The sequence below is a fragment of the Uloborus diversus genome, unplaced genomic scaffold (genome assembly GCF_026930045.1).
Source record: "Uloborus diversus isolate 005 unplaced genomic scaffold, Udiv.v.3.1 scaffold_13, whole genome shotgun sequence".
NCBI classification, from domain to species: domain Eukaryota; kingdom Metazoa; phylum Arthropoda; class Arachnida; order Araneae; family Uloboridae; genus Uloborus; species Uloborus diversus.
This window is the reverse complement of record NW_026557987.1, coordinates 4,219,559-4,240,508: the sequence shown is the minus strand read 5'-3', so window position 1 is coordinate 4,240,508 and position 20,950 is coordinate 4,219,559. Positions and strand designations below refer to the sequence as shown.

Sequence of the window (20,950 nt, the reverse complement as noted above, 5' to 3'; positions counted from 1 at the left end):
CGGAGTCGGACTCGTTTTGAAGTAAAGGAGTCGGAGTCGAACGCTCCAAATCTCTCGGAGTCGGAGCCTGTCATTTTCCCTCCGACTCCGTAGCCCTGGTTTTAAGTGCAAGATTTATGGATTCTACATTTTTCTAAATTTATTGTTTAAATAATTGCTTTAATATTCGTTTTCAATCACCTAATCAATAAATTTTACATCCTCATATAAATAATAGCCGATGATCGAGTAACGCGCGTGTTTCAACAATGAAACTCACGCCACGGCATGATCATTTGATAATGTGTTTTGGTAATGTTTAACATGCAGGGAAAGGCTTTATTGTGACAAGGCTCTACTCGATCCGGTCACTTAACAGTTTTACTGGTAAGACTGTGTCATTTCAGGGGAATGAAGAAACGAAAAAGTGATCAACTAGTTACGCTATCTACTGGAGTTAGGGTTAAAATTTCAACTATCAAAATATCACCAAACAGGCAATGGCTTCGCTAAAATGAAGAAGAGGAGCAATTTTCACCCGTCGTACCTTGACCGGCGATTTTTTAGTTTCTAAGTAATAATCATGGGGGGGGGGGGGTTGTGTATCTTCTTTACTAATAATAAAGCTGAAAGTCTCTCTGTCCGGAGGATGTCTGGATCTCTGTGACGCGCATAGCGCCTAGACCGTTCGGCCGATTTTCATGAAATTTGGCACAAAGTTAGTATGTAGCATGGGGGTGTGCACCTCGAAGCGATTTTTCGAAAATTCGATGTGGTTCTTTTTTTATTCCAATTTTAAGAACAGAAATATCATAATATGGACGAGTAAATTACGAAATTACTATAACGTGGAACCGTAACATGGCTCAAGGCCAATTGGCGAGATACGATATTATCAAAACGTGGAACCGTAACATGGGTACAAGCCAATTTGCGAGAAAATTCACCATACGTTATTTGTAAATATACAGGCGAACCAAAAGACCTTTTATTTTTTCCATTACGGGCAAAGCCGTGCGGGTACCACTAGTGATAAATATTAAGCGAAATGTAAATCGGTTTGGCTCATGCTTTTGAATTTTTCCCAGCCAAGTGTGATCAAAAACAGCCAAAATGGGTAATGTTAGTGAAACCTGGTAACCCTGACGCCGAGTAGTTTTTAAAACGTGGTTCCGTACAGATTGGTTCGACAAGAATGTTTATGGTCTGTCACTGTTTGCTTTAAACTTTTTTTGGAATGTTTTCAAGGATCTGAAGGCGTTTTGTCACCTGATGAGCCGCATGTTCTGGAATGCAGGGAGCCTTGGTGCAGGTGTCATCGGCATTGACGACGGAAAAGAGGAGGGGAGTGGGCGTGGGAGGGTGGGGGAGTTGAAAGTGAGCTGATTGGGTTTGAGCTCACAAAGATTTCCGGCACATTTAGGTCAAATAGTTTGTTTCGTACTTATATCAGTGTTGCCAGATGGTCAAAACCAGATTTCCCCAATTCCCTTCCATTTTTTCCCCAAAAAGTAATGTTTTCTATCAAAATTCCCCAAATTCAAAAATTATTTTTCCACTAACATTTTCATAAAAGAAATCGACTTCCTCTAATATTTTTCTCTTTTGAAATTTTTTTTTCTCCACAAATAACCAAATTTTCTTATAAAATTCCCCAACTTTTTTTTCTTCCCATTTTTACTTTTTTTTTTTTTTTTTGTCTGCTTTATCTTTACTAATAATAAAGCTGAAAGTCTCTCTGTCTGGATATCTTTCTGTTTGTCAGGATCTCTGTGATGCGCATAGCTTTCATGATTCCGATTTTCATGAAGTTTGGCAAAGAATTAGTTTGTAGCATGGGAGTGTGTATCTCGAAGCGATTTTTCAAAAATTCGATTTTGTTCCTTTTCTTTTCCAATTTTAAGAACATTTTCCCGAGCAAAATTATCATAAGATAAAAGAGTAAATTACCAAGCTATCATAACGTGGAACCGTAACATGGGCAAGCCGATTGGCGAGAAATTCATCATGCATTATTTGTAAATATACAGGGGAACCAAAACACCTTTTAATTTTCTACTACGGGCAAAGCCGTGCAGGTGCCACTAGTCTGACCGAGATATAAGAAATAACCAAATGTTTTTTTTTCTACTTGCATTTTCTACTTTGCTTCTGTATGCACGTTAAACTATGATTTTTGTATGTATTTATCCAAGAACATTCTCCATCACACTCATTTTTACCGTTTCACGTATCAACTAGTTTCTCACGCAGAACATTAATGCGAATTCCGTAGCATAATATTCCATATAATGCGAAATGCGAATTCCATATTGTTGAGCAAAGCTGAACCAACGCTGTTTGATACAAACAATGTAACTACTACTTCTTGACGCAAATCTAAATATGAAAAAAAATCTTTTTTCCCCCCAGGTTTTCCCCAAGAAAAAAATTTTCCCCCAAAGAATATCCCTCAAAACTCATTTCCCCAAAATGTCCCCAGAGAGCACCAGATTTCCCCAAAATGGGGAAATTTCCCCCAATCTGGCAACACTGACTTATATGTACCTGAAACAGCAAAACCTAGATACAATAATATTTAAGTGACCTAATACAATAATCACTCAATCACTATAGCAAGGCCGTAGCCAGGATATTTTTTCGGGCAGGGACATGGTCGAGGCAAAGGTGGTTCCAGGACATGTAATCAAGTGGGAAAATAGCGTTTAAAAATTGTTATTATGTTGTTTACAAAAATTAAACAACAATGTATTTAAAAAATTCTTATCAAATAATTATTTTAATTAATTACTTCGTTAATATTTGATAACTAATTTATATTCCATCGGAATTATAGGGAGTTCACAAAATAAGAGGACGCTTTTATGGTCTATAACACTTGATACAGCGTTTATTACATGTTTGCAAATACAAATGCATGCGTCGGGGGCTTTTAGAATAACTTTCATGCAAATAAGGAGAAAATAGTCACAGTTGAAAAGTAATCTTCACTCACCCCCTCAAAAAATAAATTAATATTCTTAAAGGCTTACTTCATTAAAATCTACAAAATTAAGCATGTAATCAAAAGTGTGATGGGATTAAAAATGATAGTTTTGATCATGTAAATATGTTACGTCTCTTGTTGAAGTATATATCAAAGAATGTTTTTAAAATGTTACCCGTAACAAGTCATTAGCAATCAGTAATGGATCAAAGTGTGAAAAAAATGAGGACTTTTTGATTTTTTTTTTTAAATTTGTATGGTGGTGTGGAGGGAAAAGGCGACAAGAAGAGGTCTGAATGAAAGAAGATTTGTATAACAAGGCCGAGTGACAGTGAAGGAGGAGTTTTGATTAGATTGTCTTCGTTTCTTTATTTTTTGGAGATAATTTAAAATTTCGGGGGGGGGGATTTGTCCCAACGGTCCCTGCCCTGTCTACGGCCCTGCACAATAGGATTTCCAAAACTTTTTGTGTACCATTACCATGCCCCTTCCTGTTGACCCCCCCCCCCAACACCTGACACGATTAATTGCATAAAACTAAACTCAGCTAACTACGCTCATGAGGGCCCAAAATCTGTGCCTGTCTCAGTTTTCGGGATTGTGTACAAAATTCATGCGGACTACAAAATATTACTGTTGTAAAAGAATTAATCGAATCGGATAGCGTAACTGTATTTTAACTCTGTCATCCATTGCAGTGTAAATGTTGTTAAAGATAAGTTACGAACATGATACATAACAGTTGTACAAATAACAGTAAGAATTGCAGATATGTGTGGGGTTACACGAAATCTCATTTTCAATGCCAAATGGATTGAAAAAGCAAATATCTTTTGAATGAAGAATTATCCGGAAAATAAATGAATAAACAAGTAAATAAAAATAAAGAAATAAAAGAAGAAGGGAAACTTGTGTCGATTGTTTTTCATACACAAGCTTTGTCACAATTTTCATTTTAACATTTTAAAAATTATTACGTTAGATCTTTAAAAATCCGAACTCATTTGAATTATAAATAGTTCGGATTTTCAAACTGTTCGGAGTTTAAAAAGAAATGAGAAAATTGCGTTTAGAAAAACAATACGTGATTTAATAAAATATAGTGGGTACATGATGTGAATGAACATAACATACAATACAAGAAATAATGCTGCACTGAATAATTTCATTTTTAAGCAAAAATTAAGTTTCATTGTTTACTGAGCAAAGGAAAAATGAAAAATACAGTGGCTCCCAAAAGTCTTCGTACACCTACGACTTTCAACGAAATAAGCCCCAATCCATCGGTTAGAATTAATATTTCGGAATCGGTATTTAATTATAAGATCTATGATTAATTTTTACCAAAACTACATGAAAAGTTTTTTAAAATTATTAAAACTTAATTTTTAAAAAATCAAAAACCAAAAAGTACCGGAAATTCTATGTCACAAAAGTCTTCGTACACTTTATAAAATGTCTATTTATTATTGAATAATCTAACTTTTTATTAAGTTATTAATTAGTAGAATATCATGTAGTATTCATAACACCTTTTAAACGTCTGGGAATAGATTTCATTCTTTTTCTTTCCTTTTTTTACGTAATTTCTGAGTAAGTGTTCAATCACACTCCGAGTCTTACTGTTTCTAGCTCTATTTTCGTTTTAAAGCCGTATTTTCGTAATCTAGCCTATAGATATCTCTAAATACGTTACATTAAGTTCAAATCTGGAGATTGAGGTTTTTTTTTTCTGAATTTTAGGACGATTTTTGAGGCACTAGACGCAAACGTTGAAAACCGAGTGCTTCATATCGTTATCTTGATAAAAAACAAAGTTGTTTCCAATAACCAAATTTTTGGTTAAGAGTTCAAAATTGGTTTTTAAAATATTTAAAGGAACAGTATGATTCATTATTTCATCAAAAAATTCCAAACTACCAAGTCCTGATGCTGATATGCACCCTCTCACTAGAACACCTCCAACGTCGTGATTAACTGATCCAACTAAGTTCTTAAGATTAAGTTCCTAATTTTTTCTTCTATTTACAATTATGCAACAATTTAACCAAAAATGTTGAATTCATTTTTATCTGTAAACAAGACGTAATTCTAAAACGTTTTTAGCTTATTTATCCTTGATTTTGCGACGAAAAGCGTAAGCTTTGTGTTTTTCGTGCGAACAAGAACATTTCTGCGGGAAGAGGCCCCATTTAATAGAGCTAATCAGAGAACTTGGCGAAAAATTTTAGGCGAAAATTAAAAGTAAAATTTTTCTTTTAACTCTGTAGAAACTTTTACAGCACTCAAATGTGTATTTTTTATAATTTTTTCAACTTTAAATCTCTGATCACGTTTTGTCAACTTTGCCGGTTGACCTTTTCTTACCTTGTTTTCGGTCCGATTCCTTTCTTTGAAGAATTTTATCAAGCAATCTACTATACAAACAGATAAATTAACTAATTTTGAGTCATTTCAAACCAATTTACCGCAACTGTGGGAAACAAATTCGAATTTTGAATGGTGTTTGCGGTTTTTTACGAATACCAGCGATTTTATAGCAATAAGCACAATATTAAGAAATAAATAAACAAAAAAATAAAGCAAAATGACTTATAAGGGTCAACACAATGCAAAAATAATAATAAAACGGCATATGATAATTTTAATCATGAATTTATTCGAAAATATTTGGGTGTACGATGACTTTTGTGGCGTGTTATTTCTCTGTCTCTTCGTTTTCTGACCCATTTCAAAAAGTAGATCCGTTAATATTTTGAAAAAACCGATGGGTTGTATTTAGAATGACATAGGAATGATATGAAAAAATATTGGACTCCATATTCGAATTCAGTTTCGAGTTATTTTGATTTTACTAAAAAATTTCAAAGTGTACGAACACTTTTGGGAGCCACTGTATTTACAATAAGCAATTTGCTTCACACCTGTATTCCTTCCAAAAAGCAGTAATACTTTCAAACTCGACCTCTGCTTTACAGGCTTTGTCTAGAAATAACCGTGAAAGTAAGGGGTCTCGTATTCAGAGCTGTAAAAAACTCCTGAGGGGTATTGAGAAAACTTTGGTTTTTCAGTAGGTACCATCCCACTGTGGTCTGCCCCAAGGGCGGATCCAGAAAAGGTTCAAGGAGGAGGCGATTATTTTCACTCTTTACCCTTTAGAACTTCAATTTCTAAAAATTTTCGAAGGAGTGCATTGAACCCCTCGTTTATCTATTCCTAATATCATCTATCGTCTAAAATTGAGATTTCGGAACTTCAATTTCAAAAATATTCCTGTAGAAAATTCGTGCCCCTATCCCCGGAGTAATAAGAGATGTGCTACGATTGCGTTTCAAAGACTTCAATTCCGGAAGAATTCCTGGAAAGAGCTCCCTTCCTTCTAACACCATCGAATATTATGTAAAAGAACGATTTTAAAACTTCAGTATTGAAAATATACATGAAGAAATTTCCTGTCTCTCGGCTCAAGGAGGGGGCAGTCGCCCTCATCGCCCCTCCCTTGTATCCTTCCTTGGTCTGCCCGGAAATGAGAAAGCCGACTTCTTGACCAAGAAGGGATGTAGTACAGTGAAACTCAGTCGACCGGTTAAGTGGTCACTCCGCTTAAGTGGTCGTTTTTCCTTGGTCCCGACAAGGTCTCATTCCCAGTAATGTAAAATGATCCTCCTTTACTGGTCACCAAATTTAATTTTACCCAGTTAACTAGTCACTCAAAAATTGTTTTCTAAAATTCCTTTTTCTTATCGGCTCTTAGAAAATAGTGTCGGACTTAGTTGAAAGGCTGTTTGATAATCATTTTTCCTTGAAGTCTCGATCCTCGCTTCTGGTCATTCAAAGCATACTTCTTGCTGTGACTCTGCCAAGTGCCGAAAATATGAATCAAACTCTTTCCAGCAAGACAGACAAAATCTAATACCTTTAGAAAGTTAGTCAGTATTTAACATCCGTTCAAGGAACTACAACACAGAATGTGAAGCTTGATGTATGTTAGAAGAGATAGTTCTTTTCCGAAAGCAACAACGTCATCAGTCAACATTGAAGGATTGTAGTAATGTACCGTAATTACATTAAAATAAGTTGTTGTTATTAAGTAATGTTTAAGTAAGAGAAAATAAAACAAAGTAACTATCATTAGTATTTTTCCCCCTTTTTAAAATTTCCATTAATTTATAGACATTGATTACATAAGTTTTTGTTTTTCTCACAGAATTCTATTGCTATTCATTAATATTTGTAAGGCTTTTTTTTTTCTTCCTTAATTTCCCACTCCACATAAGTAGTCACTCCGCATAAGTGGTCAAAAGTTTTTGATCCATTGAGTGACGACTTAACGAGATTTTACTGTATTCTCCAAAGGTCTCGTGGACCCTTGCCGCTCCAAATCTGCCGGATTGGAGATTAGGAGGGTTCATGGGGATGCGTTTCGTCCTGTTGCTTCCCGGGCTGCTGAAGGTAAATCCTGGGGCAGACTGTGCGATGAGTCCCACTGTATCCCGAGTTCTCCTCGAGCTGCTGCTGTGGCTGCTTTTAGACTTTTAACAGGACACGATTCTCTCGATGCCTATTTGTTCCGCTTTCACCTGAAGGATTCCCCGCCCTGCACTTTATGCAACTCTGGACAAGTCATGGACGCTGCTCATCTGGACGACTGCCCTGCACTAACTAATTTTAATTGCGTTGTCGAGAAATATTGGAGAGCCCGCGGTTTTATGGCCTAATGGCCAATGTGCCCGGCATTTGTGGAATAAATAAATATTTACAATACTGTATGTATTTTGTGCAGTGGCGGATACAAGGGGGGGGGGTCATGGGGGATTATGACCCCCGTAAGCCGTGGACAATAGTATCCGTCCACTTTATGTTCAAACACCATGAATAAAATGTAAAAGGTTTCGGAAATATTTTCAATTCATTAATAATTTTTAAAAGTAAGTTTTTTGAACTTCTTTCTTTCATTGCTTGTGAAATTAATATCCAACGTTTATGCCTGCTCATTAGGAGCCCTATTCCCGACCGATTTCGTGCCTCTCATTGACTCCCAATCATTTTAAGAATTTTTTCTTGCCCAAAGCCATAGGTTTGCTCGGGAGGGGGGTCATTCTATAAAGCTTGCCCCCCCCCCTAAAATGGCAGTCTGTATCCTCTCCTGATTCTGTGAGGAACTATTACACCGTAATCAAAACGAAGAAAACTGAATGGACTTCTGGAAAATACACCGATATCACGCCAAGAAAGTTGAATGTATGGAAAAACTGAAACTCATTAAAAAAAAATCAATGTTTTCTGGCTGAGAGAACTTTGAAATGAGCATAACGCTTCAGATTTCCGACGCTCTATTGAAATCGAGTCAGATATTATGCACGAAGCTCTACTATATAACGGGGGATGAGGGCAACTAATGATATCCCATAATTAAAATTTCTGTCCTAATTTTATTGCGTTCTTTGCAGCTCCCGCTGGCCGAAGACTCATCGGAGTGCGATCTGGATTGCGACGATTCGGATTCCGTAATGCCGGTTTGTGGGAATGACGGCCGGACGTACGAGTCTCTCTGCGACATCGAGAGAGCGAAGTGTCAGGGGCATCCGGTCGAGCTGAAACACAACGGAAAATGTGTCGGTAAGGAACAAAATATTGTTGAATGTTTTTATGTGCACTTCTTTCTTGGAAACATTACCATTGTGTAATAATGAAAATAATCTAGATAAGTGGAAATTTTGGAGGAGAATTGTAAAACTTGTTTTTTAAATTATTTGCCCTCGCGCCCTCCAGTTGAAATGTGAAGTCTTGAGGCTTGCCGAAATTTCAGGAAAAGTCGCCAAATTTAGCGAGTTTCGGTGAGAATTGGAAGTAACCTGTCACATGCATGCAGATGGTTGGTTGGTTGATTCATTTTTTTTTTTTTTTTTGGCGTACGAGCCGTCATAGGCTCTACTGCGCCAAACGATTGTTTGAAAGCAGAAAAAGGTGCCAAAGAAGTGAAATTGTTAATGGAATAAAAGGACATAACGCATCTAGAATTTTGAAAAGCATTGCCGAAACTAAACGCATGGATGAAGTTTAAATTGTGAATAGCGAGTCGAAAGAATAAACTGAAAAACAATTTCGAGAAACATAAAAACGTCAAAAACAAAACAAAGACGAGACAAAAAAAGGGGGGGGGGGTCAATAAGACGAACATTTTGCAGATGAATACCCTGAACACATGCAGACGGTGAATTTGCGTGGCACTTCTATTTTTTGCACCAAGTCCTTAAACTTTTCAACATTTCTTAAAATTTCAGCAGTTTTTGAGATCTTTTATCTCGACAACAGTGAATAATTTATGCGTCTAAAAAGTATCCCAACAGGCTTTTTTGATTGCTGTCAATTCAGTTTTTTTTTTTTTTTTGAGCAATCACGATTGCTTATTGTTCTCATTTGACTGTTTTTGGCGTTACACTGATTTTATTCTCCCGCCAGCACCCTCTGCAGCATCGCCGTCGACCGGCCGCCTAACGATGCTGCTCCTCTTGCGAAAACCGTCTCCAGGTTGCGTCCATATCGTACACACACGCATGCATACATACACGCACCTACACACACCTACACACAAATACACACACCTACACATACACACACTCCTACACACACATACACACACTCATGCCTGCACACAGACACAAACACACATGCCTACATACACACACACGAACGCCTACACGCGCAGCACTGCATACACAACACTCACACACACGCACCTACACACATGCGCCTACACGAACACACACACATGCGCCTACACAAACACACACGCGCATACATACATACACACACGCTCGAGATTGTGAAAAACATAATATGAATTCAAGATGATAAAAATTAAAATTATATAATTTTAGTTTGCCTTTAATTTTTTTTTTCACAGAGTTAGAATGATAAATATGACGTAGAGTGCTACAGCATAACGAAGATTTTAAGGTATTTTCCAGAGTTCAAATGTTACTCGGAATCAAAGCATACACTATTTTGGTGATATGTTGCACCAAGGAAAATACAACTTTGCGAGCTATAAAGGATGATGCTTAGTTTTGTTATATTTTGGTGCTTACGCGCCGTATTACGTGGTTATAATCAAGTACCATCCTGTCTAGCCAGGAAATTGGCACCAGTTTTGGTGCAACACACTACAAAATGTGGTACTTTAACACTAAGAGGGTGCCACTTGGCAATGTGCGCCAAGTAGTACCACGAGGGCCTACTATGCGGTATTTACTTGAGAGTTTTTTGTACAATTTCATTTTGAAATAAACATTTTTACCGTTTTAACGGCCAATTGATTCCTACGATCCTTTCTCTGCTTTTTGTACAGGGAAAACATTTTTTTCATTGCCGCGTTTGACCTTGAAATTCAAGTAATTATACTAATTAGTATTTTTAAATCAAAGAATTTGATGCTTTGAAAGAGGGTAGACTATTTTTGTACCTATCAGAAATTCACCAAGTTCCCCTTCCTCCCTTTTTGCGCGTTTTTTTTCCTTAACTCTTAAGGAAAAAATCATCACTTGCCGTTTATTTATTACTAGCAGTACCCACCCGCACAGCGATGCCAGTGCTAAAAATTTAATGGAAGTTCGTTGAATTAAAAAAACTGACGCCCCCAACCCCTTTGATGTGAAATGATCGTTTTTCTTTGTATAAAATGCGTACACACCTTTTCAAAACAAAAAACTATTTAAGTTTCTTTAGAAATTAAAACTTTTCGTCAAATCATTAAATTAGATTTACAGTTGCTTTAAAACTCTATTTAGCGAGTGAAGCGGTTTTTACTGCAATTTAAAATATTTCGCCAAATAAACAAAAAAAGGCATCAAATAATATCGTTCAAATGTAAAAATAATTCCGCAGCTCTATTGTTTATCGCCAAACTTGCCCAGCAACCACGCTATCATAATCTATCCGTCTAACGAAAAGCAAAAAAACATCCCGTGGAACATTCAAAAATCATCGCCAGAAAAAAAGAAGAAAATGTCGTACATTTCACTCGGATAAAAACAAATCAAAAGTTTCTTTTCTTTCAAAACAAATCGTCAAAACAATGAATTACATTAACTGTTGCCTTAAAACAATAATCCTAGACTGAACTGCTCAGCACCTAACGTGCCAAGCGACCACGATATCGTAACCCAGCCCTTTTGTGAGTGAAGCGGATGTTTTTTCTTTGGCAATAATAAATGTTTCGCCAAACAAACAAAAAGGTATAAAATCACATTAACAGTAGCTTTCAAATCTTCATACATTAAGAGCTGCGTTGACCGGTCTACCTAGAGAACAAAAATTGTGTCAAGTGACATATATTTAACAATTAATTAAAAGAAGAACTTAATAACTTAAAGAATAACTTAAATAAAAGAAAAAAACACCATGCAAAATTACCCTTCCAAACAATGACGACAGATATTAAAATACTTTTAAGAAATTAAAATGCGAAAGATGGATTTTAAAATGTAACCATGGAAACGCGAAAATAAAATAATTGACAACCTGAATCAAAATGACATATTTCGAAATTGATTTAAAAACGCTTGTAACTATTTTTTCCTTTGAAGATAGAAGCTAATTTTTTCGACCAAAGGTCGAGAGAGATCTGGAGTAAAAAATCTCGCTTTTTCCAATGCTGTCAAAAAGAAAACTGTGGGACAATTTCTTCACTTATCATTGATAGATTTAATGAAGAAAGTAGTGCCTAAATTTCAGCTAAGCCTAAAAAAGTTTGAGCTAAAAACGCAAATTACTCCCGCCGTAATTAAGTTAGAGCATTGAAATAAATTGTTTAGAACGCAGAAAATTCTACCCATTTTAACGATATATAATATTAATATGTGCAAGTAATTTTTCACCCCTTTAATAGCCAATAATATGCAATTTACGTGAAATTTGGGCCTAAATTTGAATAAAAATAGAACTATTTATCGGTTTTTTTCGAATTATAGCCTATGTTATTCAGTAAGAAAGCACCCTTTCTGAAAGCACCTTTCATATAGTGAAAGAATTTTACAAATAGGTGCAGTGGTTCCGGAGATTACCTCGAACATATAAACACACAAAAATCCGCCCTCTCTTTATAATACTAGTAAAGATTATTGAGGATTTGGGCATTAAAATCACAGCTTTGGCTCAGAAATCGTGAATTTTGCATTTTCATATCGGGATATATCAGACATCAAAAAATAACTCTTGCGCCAAAGCGCCAGAAAAAAATGTATACACAAAATCACATTATCAGGACAATACTGATAAAATCAAGATATCTGAGCGTCCTATGTAATTCAGATACTGTGAGAGAAATTCGGACAGTATTGTCCGTTTTTCACTAGTTGAGACTTGGCCACGCCCCCAACACGTGGTATCGGAAGATTCTATATGCGTCTTTTGGGGATGAGGCTTCAGACCAACACTGAGAAAGGTTGCAATTGGCCATCGTTATCGCGCTAAGACGAGTGTTCTATAATTTTCTAAGAAATTACCTCCCACCTTCTTTCCCGAAAAAAAGGTGTGCTACTAAGACAATTGTTCGACTTAAAAGTATTTTAAGATTTGCAGTGTATTTCTATACGTTTTGGGTTAATTTATCATTGATTTTGCGAAGGAAATCCTAAACTTTCTGTCTTTCACGCTAAGTAAACATTTTCTGAAAACACGGTGAACAGTTGCAGGTGAAATTGGAAGGAAAATTTTTCCTTCTATTCTGCTGAAACTTTCACAGCTCTCAAACGTGGGTTTTTCATAGGTATTCTAATTATAAATCTCTAATCGCATATTGTTAACTTTGCTGGTCAACCATTTCTCACCTTATTTTCGATCCGATTTTCTTCTTTAAAGCGTTTATTAAATATTACACAGTGCTTAGGGATAAATGAACTACTTTTGCAATATTTCGAACTGTTTTACTTCGAATATAATGAAGAATTAATGCGTTTTCGAATTGTGTTTGTTGTTACTTTGCGAATACGAGACATTTTTAAAATAATAAGTAGATTTGTAAAGTGAACAAGCAAAAATTAATGCCAAAAGATTTTTTAACTATAACCGCATTGAAAAAATAACAAAAAAAAAAGAAAGAAAGAAAACGACAGACGATAACTTTAATTTCGAATTTTTCTGAAAATATTTCTCTGTCACCTCATTTTTGGCCCATTTCAAACAGTCAATATTTTGTTTAAAAAAATGTTGAATTGATGTAATCATGTAGAGACAGTATGAAAAAGTATTGAACTACTATTTCGATTCCTAGGCACTTCATTTTTAACCATACACATTTAAAGCCTACGAACAATTTTGGAAGCCTCAGTAGGTAAGTTGCACTCTGTGTGACACATTTCAATACTTTAGTACTATTTTTTTTTCCAATATGGCTTTTATTCTTCAGAAATGAAAAAAGGAACAAAACAAAAATTAAAGCTTTTCACATGCCAATATGGTTATCTACAGAATAATTGAATAAGTGCCTGAAACAACGTTTTATGTTACTGTTTTAACCTATTTATTTTTGTAAATACGAAAAAATATACATGCTTTTTTTATTCAAGTTTTTTCGATTACTCTAAAAGTAATTCAGTTCTTCCAGTACTTTTACGGAACAGCGTTACGTGTGGGGATCATAAAATAGGCAAAAGTTTGTTGCCCGTATTCTAATACAGATCCGAACAAGGACGGACACAAGGGAGGGGCGATGGGGCGACCGCCCCTTCCTTGAGTCGAGATGCAGAACTCTTCCACGGCATGTCTTTGATACTGAAGTTGAAAATTGTTTTAGCCTATCTTCAATAGTTTGACGAAGCTCTTGCTGTCTGAAAAATGAAAGTGTAGCACAAAGCTTATTCTTAACACATTACTGATAGAGATCTGAACTTTGTATAGGAAGTATTTCAAAGTTCCAAAAACTCAATTTTAGAAGATTTTAGATGATATTAAATAGAGTTATAGGGTTCAAGGGCTCTTCTCAGGAAAGTTTGGAAAATTGAAGTCCCCTCCCCCCCCCAAAAAAAAAGAGGAACTTTAATGGGACACCTTTGATGGCGTTAAGGTAAGGGATGGGGTTTGGTACACTCCTCCGCAATTTTGTAGAAAGGAAGTCCCTCCTTTTCCCAAAATAACTGAAATGAGACGATCTTTCATGGCGTTTGGAAAGGGGGGGCGGAGGTTTGCGAATTTATAAAAGGGTAAGTGTGAAATCAATCGCCCCCCCCTTGAATAGTTTTTGGATCCGTCCTTGGCTCTGAATGTAAAATGCGTTATTTTTATCAAGAAACGTTGCTATAGTCAACCTATTCAGTTGTTCAACATATCCCACACTGGCAAGGAAACTGACTCAACCACAAGAAAAAAAAACAGCAATGGAGAAAATTAAGGTATGACGCAATAGTAATTTTAAGTGATTTAGTCTCAAACATTACAATATGCGCAGTCAACTTATTATGTGATGTTTATTAATTAGTTTTTGAAGTATAGATACATAATGCATACTTTAAGCTCGAAAAATATTCTTCCAAATTATGAAATTTTAATGATGTGTCATTACTGATGAAATTGTTTCTACGCCCCCCCCCCGCACCATTTAGGTGAGCTAACTTTGCGGTTTTTGTGTCGAGAAAAAGCATTAAATTTAGATTTTAAATCAATAGCCGGTACGGTTTTCCCAGATTTTGAATTGTGTCACTTTCTTTGCCGAAGTGCGATATGATTCTTTATTAAAAACATACATGATCATAAACAAATTGTGACTAGAGCTATCCAGGAAGGAGGGGGGAAACTGGTCTTTTCCCTTAAAACAATTGTTACTGCGATTTTGGTGACTTAGAGCAAACCTAAGGAGTCGTTCACAAATGATGTCACGCTTGAAAGGGGTAGGGAGAGGGGGTTCGGGGTTCATGAACTTCGGACAGTGAGTCTCAAGGGGGAAGGAGGGGATTATAAGAAATATGACTTCACATATTTTGGTCCAAATACAAGCGTTCGTTATAGCAATATGTTCATCGAACATTGCGTGAGATGTGACGAGGGGAGAGGCTAAGGTGAAGTGTAACGTCCTTTATGGACAATCCGTGCTTACGTTAGGCTACTGTGTACTGAAGTGTTATAACTAACTTCGTTTCTGCCTCCCCCCCCAGAAACGAAGTTGGTTACCTCCCCCTCCCCCTCCTTGAAAATACTCGCCCTGGGGGTAGTCGTCATCTCTTAAGCCGGACCCAACCGACGAACCTATAATTTTAAAACAGTATTCAAACCAAAGACACTTTTTATAGCGCATCGCAAATTATTACATATTTCTAAACATTAATATTCATGAAATACTTAGAGAAATAGCCTTGATTTTAATAGTCAATTGCTTTAAATATTTCAGATTGATTTTTTATTGTTTTCTCATTTACTTTTATTTCTCACATGTAAATCCTTTCTGGAACAATTGCCCAGTCCCCGCCTTTGGTTCAACCAAGTTTTTTTTGGAGGAGGGGGGGAGAGGGGGGGGGCAACTTTTGTTCGAATAATGTTTTCATCATTTTTCAAAAATAACTGCTACTGTAGATCTACTGACTGTATATCCGCTCTATATGATCTGAAATTTTGTACAATCCATACAGATGCATCAAAAAGACCCAACCCGTAAGAGCTACTGAGTCACCCCCCCCTCAAGAAAAGGGAACGCAACCCTTAAGCATTTCAATGCCCCAGTCTGTGTGGCAATGAAGTTTTCCTGTCCCCCCCTTTTTTTTCATCAGCGCACTTGCAATTTCGAATATAGGACGTTAGTGTTTAAAAGGATATCGTTCAAAATTCAGAAAGCCTATCCTTAATAGAAATGTTTCATTCGGAAAACAAAATACCTTACTTTTTTTTGTAAATACAATATTTTTGTTCTGAAATTTTCAGTTTAAAAAGTATAGATTCCCCGTAGACGACAATTACGCGAAGCTAGAAACGAAAAGAAAGAACACAAAGACATTTTTACAAATTTAAATGCCCGCCAAATTTAGGGTTGTCTCAATTGAAAGCGTTAGCGATCACCCCCGCGCTAAACTTAGCTTTGCTTTCGGGAAGGCGTTCCGAAGTCTCTTCTCCTCATAAACGCACAATAATTGTTGCTCGACTTCTGCGAGAATCGAGGTGCTGCGAAACTGCCCTGCACTAAATGTAAATTAGTTTTTCCCGCATCGTGAGTATGTCTACAGTGAATACCTCTTTAACTTGCAGTCGTTTCCTACGTTTGGACGATCGATTGCGGATGTAAGTTTGGTTGCTAAATCCTGCTCCAAAAGGCAGCATTAAAAGAAGCATTTATGTGCAAATTTGTTCATTCCAGTATAGAATGAACAAAAATTATTATATAAATATTTTATATAAAATTATTTTATATAAATATTTTACGTTAGGCTTAAACAGCTTAGTATTATACATTTTTATTTAGTTTGAGGGTTCGGCTTTGTATTTAAAAATTTGGCCCTGAAAATGGCCTTTGTTTGATAGAAAATCAGACTAAAAATACAACTAATCGAAAAGATTTGTTTTTAGCATTTCTGAAGAGCAGAAGTAGAGATGAAGACTGATGTTTCGTGATATTCTTCGACACCCGAATTTATTACTAGACGTTAAATCCCGGTAGTCACAAATTTGCCATTTCAACTGCGCTTGCGCGCAGACTTAGCTTTTTGGGCTTTCTGTTTTAAGATTTCGTGTTGCTTGTTTATATTTAGGCTGAGCTAGAGTCCCAACAAATTAATGAATGCGATTAGAATTTTTCACAGCGATTTCGTGATATATTATATGAATAACTGATAATCGTTATAATGTAAGCAGAAAGATGACACTTCAATATTTATTGGTTTGGAAATATTTATTTAACATAAACGTAAAACAAGTTGTGTACTTCAAAAACGATTGGAACATGAGTATACATCTGTCTTTTGCGGATATTTTACGTTAGGCTTAAACAGCTTAGTATTATACATTTTTATTTAGTTTGAGGTTTCGGCTTTGTATTTAAAAATTTGGCCCTGAAAATGGCCTTTGATAGAAAATCAGACTCCGAATCCATTAATAATTAAGACGCAAAACTCAATCTTTGCCGAGGCCTAAAATTTAAATCAGAGAAAGCTTTGTGATTTCCAATTTTTATCCGTTGCCATCTCATATTTATTAACAAATTTAAAATGTTTGTAATTAATTTTAGCAAGATTTTTGAAATCAGCAAAGTCCGCGCGCAAGCGCAGTTGAAGTGGCAAATTTGTGATAACCAGGATTTAACGTCGAGTGAATTTATTGATATCTTCTTTCGTTTGTTAATCATTTAAATCTGAATGGTCCAACTTTTGTATTCGAGTGTGCTGACTGTAATAAGTCTTATTAATAATGGAAAAGCTGCAGCTACAATATACAGAAAATTTATCCCGGTTACAAATGGGACCACGTTATTACCATCACTTGAAAGTTTTGAAACGGGCAAAAAATCCTTCGTTAATATTTAAAAATTTTTTAACAATGTTTAACTATCATACTAGCTGCGTCGCCCGGCTTTGCACGGTCCACATCGAAAATAAAAGTTATGTCAAGTGACACGAGTTCAACACTCAGGCTTGAACCAAAAAAAAAAAAAAAAATCAGTGAACTTTTGCAGCAGATTGCGGAAAACCCCAAAAAGGAAACATTTTAAATCCCCTGATTATAGGAAAAGCCTCAAAACAAAAACAGGAATTTTACCTGTTCATATTCGAGAAAAAAGAATGGCAACAGATCTTTTATCTCAATGATTTTCTTCACGCTATACATTTTAATAAAAGCAATGTTGCGGAAAGTTGAGATGAAGCATTGAATAATAATTGAATGGAGGAAAGCCTTCGAAAAATAGGGATTTGATTTTGAAATCTAAGACTCATAATTAATAGTTTTTAATTGATATCTCCACTAACTATAATCGGAGCATTATGTTAAATAGCCAAACATGAAGACGGGAAGATGACGAATCCATCGATACCCGGTTCGATGGTCAGTTCACTGTCGTTCGGGAGAAGAAGCTTGGACATGCATAGATACGCTCAGTTTTTAATTATATAAGAGATAGAGTAATTAAATTAGGAAAAAAAAGCACTTACTAGTGTAAATAATATCCATTTTGAACAATAAAATCATATGAATTTAGGAACACTTTAATTTTGTGTGATGAAATGATGTCTGGAACTCAACCGATTCATTCTATTACAAACGAATATGTACCTTTGAACCTTATTACTCACTTGACGGAAGGAAGTTTTTTTAGTAAACAAATAACTAAGTATCATGTTTTGGTTTATTGTTTACGTTATCCCAATACCAAAATTTAGAATTTTGAACATGACTTTTGTCCACCTAGCTTTTACTAATCGAAACACTGTGCACTGACTCAAAGGGTCAAATTTCCGGTTCACCAGGCTGCACCAAGAAAATCCGCCGCACCAACAAAAGCAACGCGTCACGGATTTTCGATAAAAGAAGAAGCCCACGACCTTTGACGCGATGACCCGTCGGGTTGGTGATGGCCGATAAATCAGAATAACTGTACGGTAGAATCTCGCTTATCCGGCCCTCGTATTTCCGGATCGAATTTATAGCTTTTTAAAAAAAGTTAGGTTAACATTAGGTAATTTTAAATTATGATGTCAAGCACAACACGATAGGTACGCCGGACATTCACTTTTTACTTCGATTGTACACAGGGGGGTGGGGGATGGGAGGGGTCTTGGCGCAGGCTACGCCATTGATATTTTTAGGGGGGTGTTTTGCGGGGTATTTTTCTTATTTGGGGGAAGGGACTCTCGCTTTTTTTGAGGGGGGGGGACTCTTGTTGTACAGCTCCTGCATAGGTTGTACAATAAGTCATGGTAAACTAACAAACAACCACTGCGGCTGAACTATGACGATAGAGTGTTTGGATGATCAGCTTTATTCGAACACTAGCGGTACCCGCACGGCTTTGCCCGTAGTAGGAAACTAAAAGGTCATTTGGTTCGCCTGTATATTTACAAATAATGGGTGATGAATTTCTCGCCAATTTGCTATGTTCATTTGCTCGCCCATGTTATGATAATTCCGTAATTTACTCGTCTACGTTGTGATAATTTTCTCCGTGAAAATTTTCCTAAAATTGGAATATAAAAAAAACTAAATCGAATTTTCGAAAAATCGCTTCGAGGTGCACACCCCCATGCTGCAAAATCATTTTGTACCGAATTTCATGAAAATCGGCAGAGCGGTCTAGGCGTTATGGTCGTCACAGAGAGATATCCCGACAGAGATCCAAATATCCAGACAAACTTTGAGCTTTATTATTACACAATGACGCCGGTTAATTGAATCAACCGCTTTAACGAAACAAATTGCCGAAAACAGAACAAAATCCAGATTTATTGAATCAGCCGCTTTATAGAATCAATACTGGTTAGAACAAACGAGTTTCGTATAAGCTGTGGTAAAAAATACACGAGTTTGAACAAGAAGACAGTGGACCCATTCTTTCTTAAGAAATTATGTGTAAAATTGTTTTGATATTTTTTAATGTCTTGTACGCGATTCTATGTAATTTTGTTGTAACCTTTTTTCTTTCTTTTTGTCTTAATGTACGGTAAGTCTGCCAATTTAAGAATTTGCTGATTTGCTTTGCTTATTACCCATACTGCCGACAGCAGACATTTTTTCATCAGTCTGCGACGCAAACTGAAAATTCCAAAAATAGTCTGCAAGATAAACCGACATTTGCAAGATAAACCATCAGAGGCAGCGAGTGGGGCTTATAAGTCCGGGGGCAAATTTTTTTTAGGAAGTTGAAGACTATTTTAGGCTATATTGAGTGACTAGGGGGGAGGGGGGATTTTTAATGTTTTGGAATTGTATTTTTAAAAACGCCGTTTTAGTACAGTTTTGTCAACGTTTGAGGAATAGAGAGGAGTTTCCAGGGTTGTCCCCGTAATGTTTTTTTTTTAAATTTCAAATAAAGTTTAATTAATAATAATAATAATAAAACCGAAGAAGTTTGGACTGTCTTTGGTTCTTATCATTATAAGAAAGGCTCTTCCTGAAAAAAAAAAAAAAAAAACAGTGCTCTCGAGGATTTTCCCCCGGAAAAAATTTAAAATTGAAGTTTTAAAACTAAAATTTTTAACAGTATTTGGTAATGTTAAAGTTCGCGTAACCGCACCCAGAATGTTTTGAAATTGAAATCTTAATGCTGAGGTAATCTCTGATGATGAAAAAAAGTGCGAGGGCAGTCGCCCCCCCCCCCCCCCGTCCGATTCGCCGCCACTGATAACCATAACCGATTGAAAAATCAGTAATCCAACGTCGATAAAGCACAAAAATTGCAAACAATTGCAGACACGTGTTTCGGTGTTACAAGGAACACCTTTTTCAATGCAAAGAAGTGTGAGCTTCTGGATGAAAAGTCATCCGAGAAAAGCAACACGGTGGAACAGGAGATAGTATAAATATCAAAAAAATAGAAATTAAACAAAACAAAAAAGATAAAATGACACCTAGGAGGCAAAATTTATTATATAATTCCATCAGGAAAAAACCGTTAAGTAATAAATTTTCCAAGAAAACCCATAAACAATGCAAAAAGTCCAAAAATGAAACCACTCTGAATAAATTAGCAATAAATTTACCAGCGGGAAAAACTATGTATGGAAGCAATGTATCAAATGGAGAAATGCAGGAAAAAACAAAGTGAAGGATAAACAATTGGAGTCAGTTACTCACAAAACGAAATAAGAAAGCAAAAAATGAAAAAAAATATAAGTAAGAAACGTACGACGTTTACATAAAAATAATAGAAAAACTAAACCAAATTTAACAAAGGAGTCCACACAGAAGAAAAATAGGGAATTGCAGTAGGATCATTAACTAAATTAGAACGGTTCCTCAGGATGTGGAAAGATTCCCAAAAATCAAGATCCAACGAATTGGGGCACTTTTGGATAA

At 36.0% G+C, this 20,950-nt stretch overlaps 1 protein-coding gene across 1 annotated transcript in view; it reads left to right on the top strand.

Moving 5' to 3' along the window:
- The first annotated feature begins 1,092 nt into the window (after positions 1-1,092).
- LOC129232627 (SPARC-related modular calcium-binding protein 2-like) overlaps positions 1,093-20,950 on the top strand; it is an 83,224-nt gene continuing 63,366 nt past the window's right edge. The window contains exons 1-3 of the mRNA XM_054866759.1: positions 1,093-1,096; positions 7,322-7,587; positions 8,416-8,584. Of these exons, the coding sequence (XP_054722734.1) occupies positions 1,093-1,096; positions 7,322-7,587; positions 8,416-8,584 (439 nt within the window). The remainder of the gene's footprint in view (positions 1,097-7,321; positions 7,588-8,415; positions 8,585-20,950) is intronic.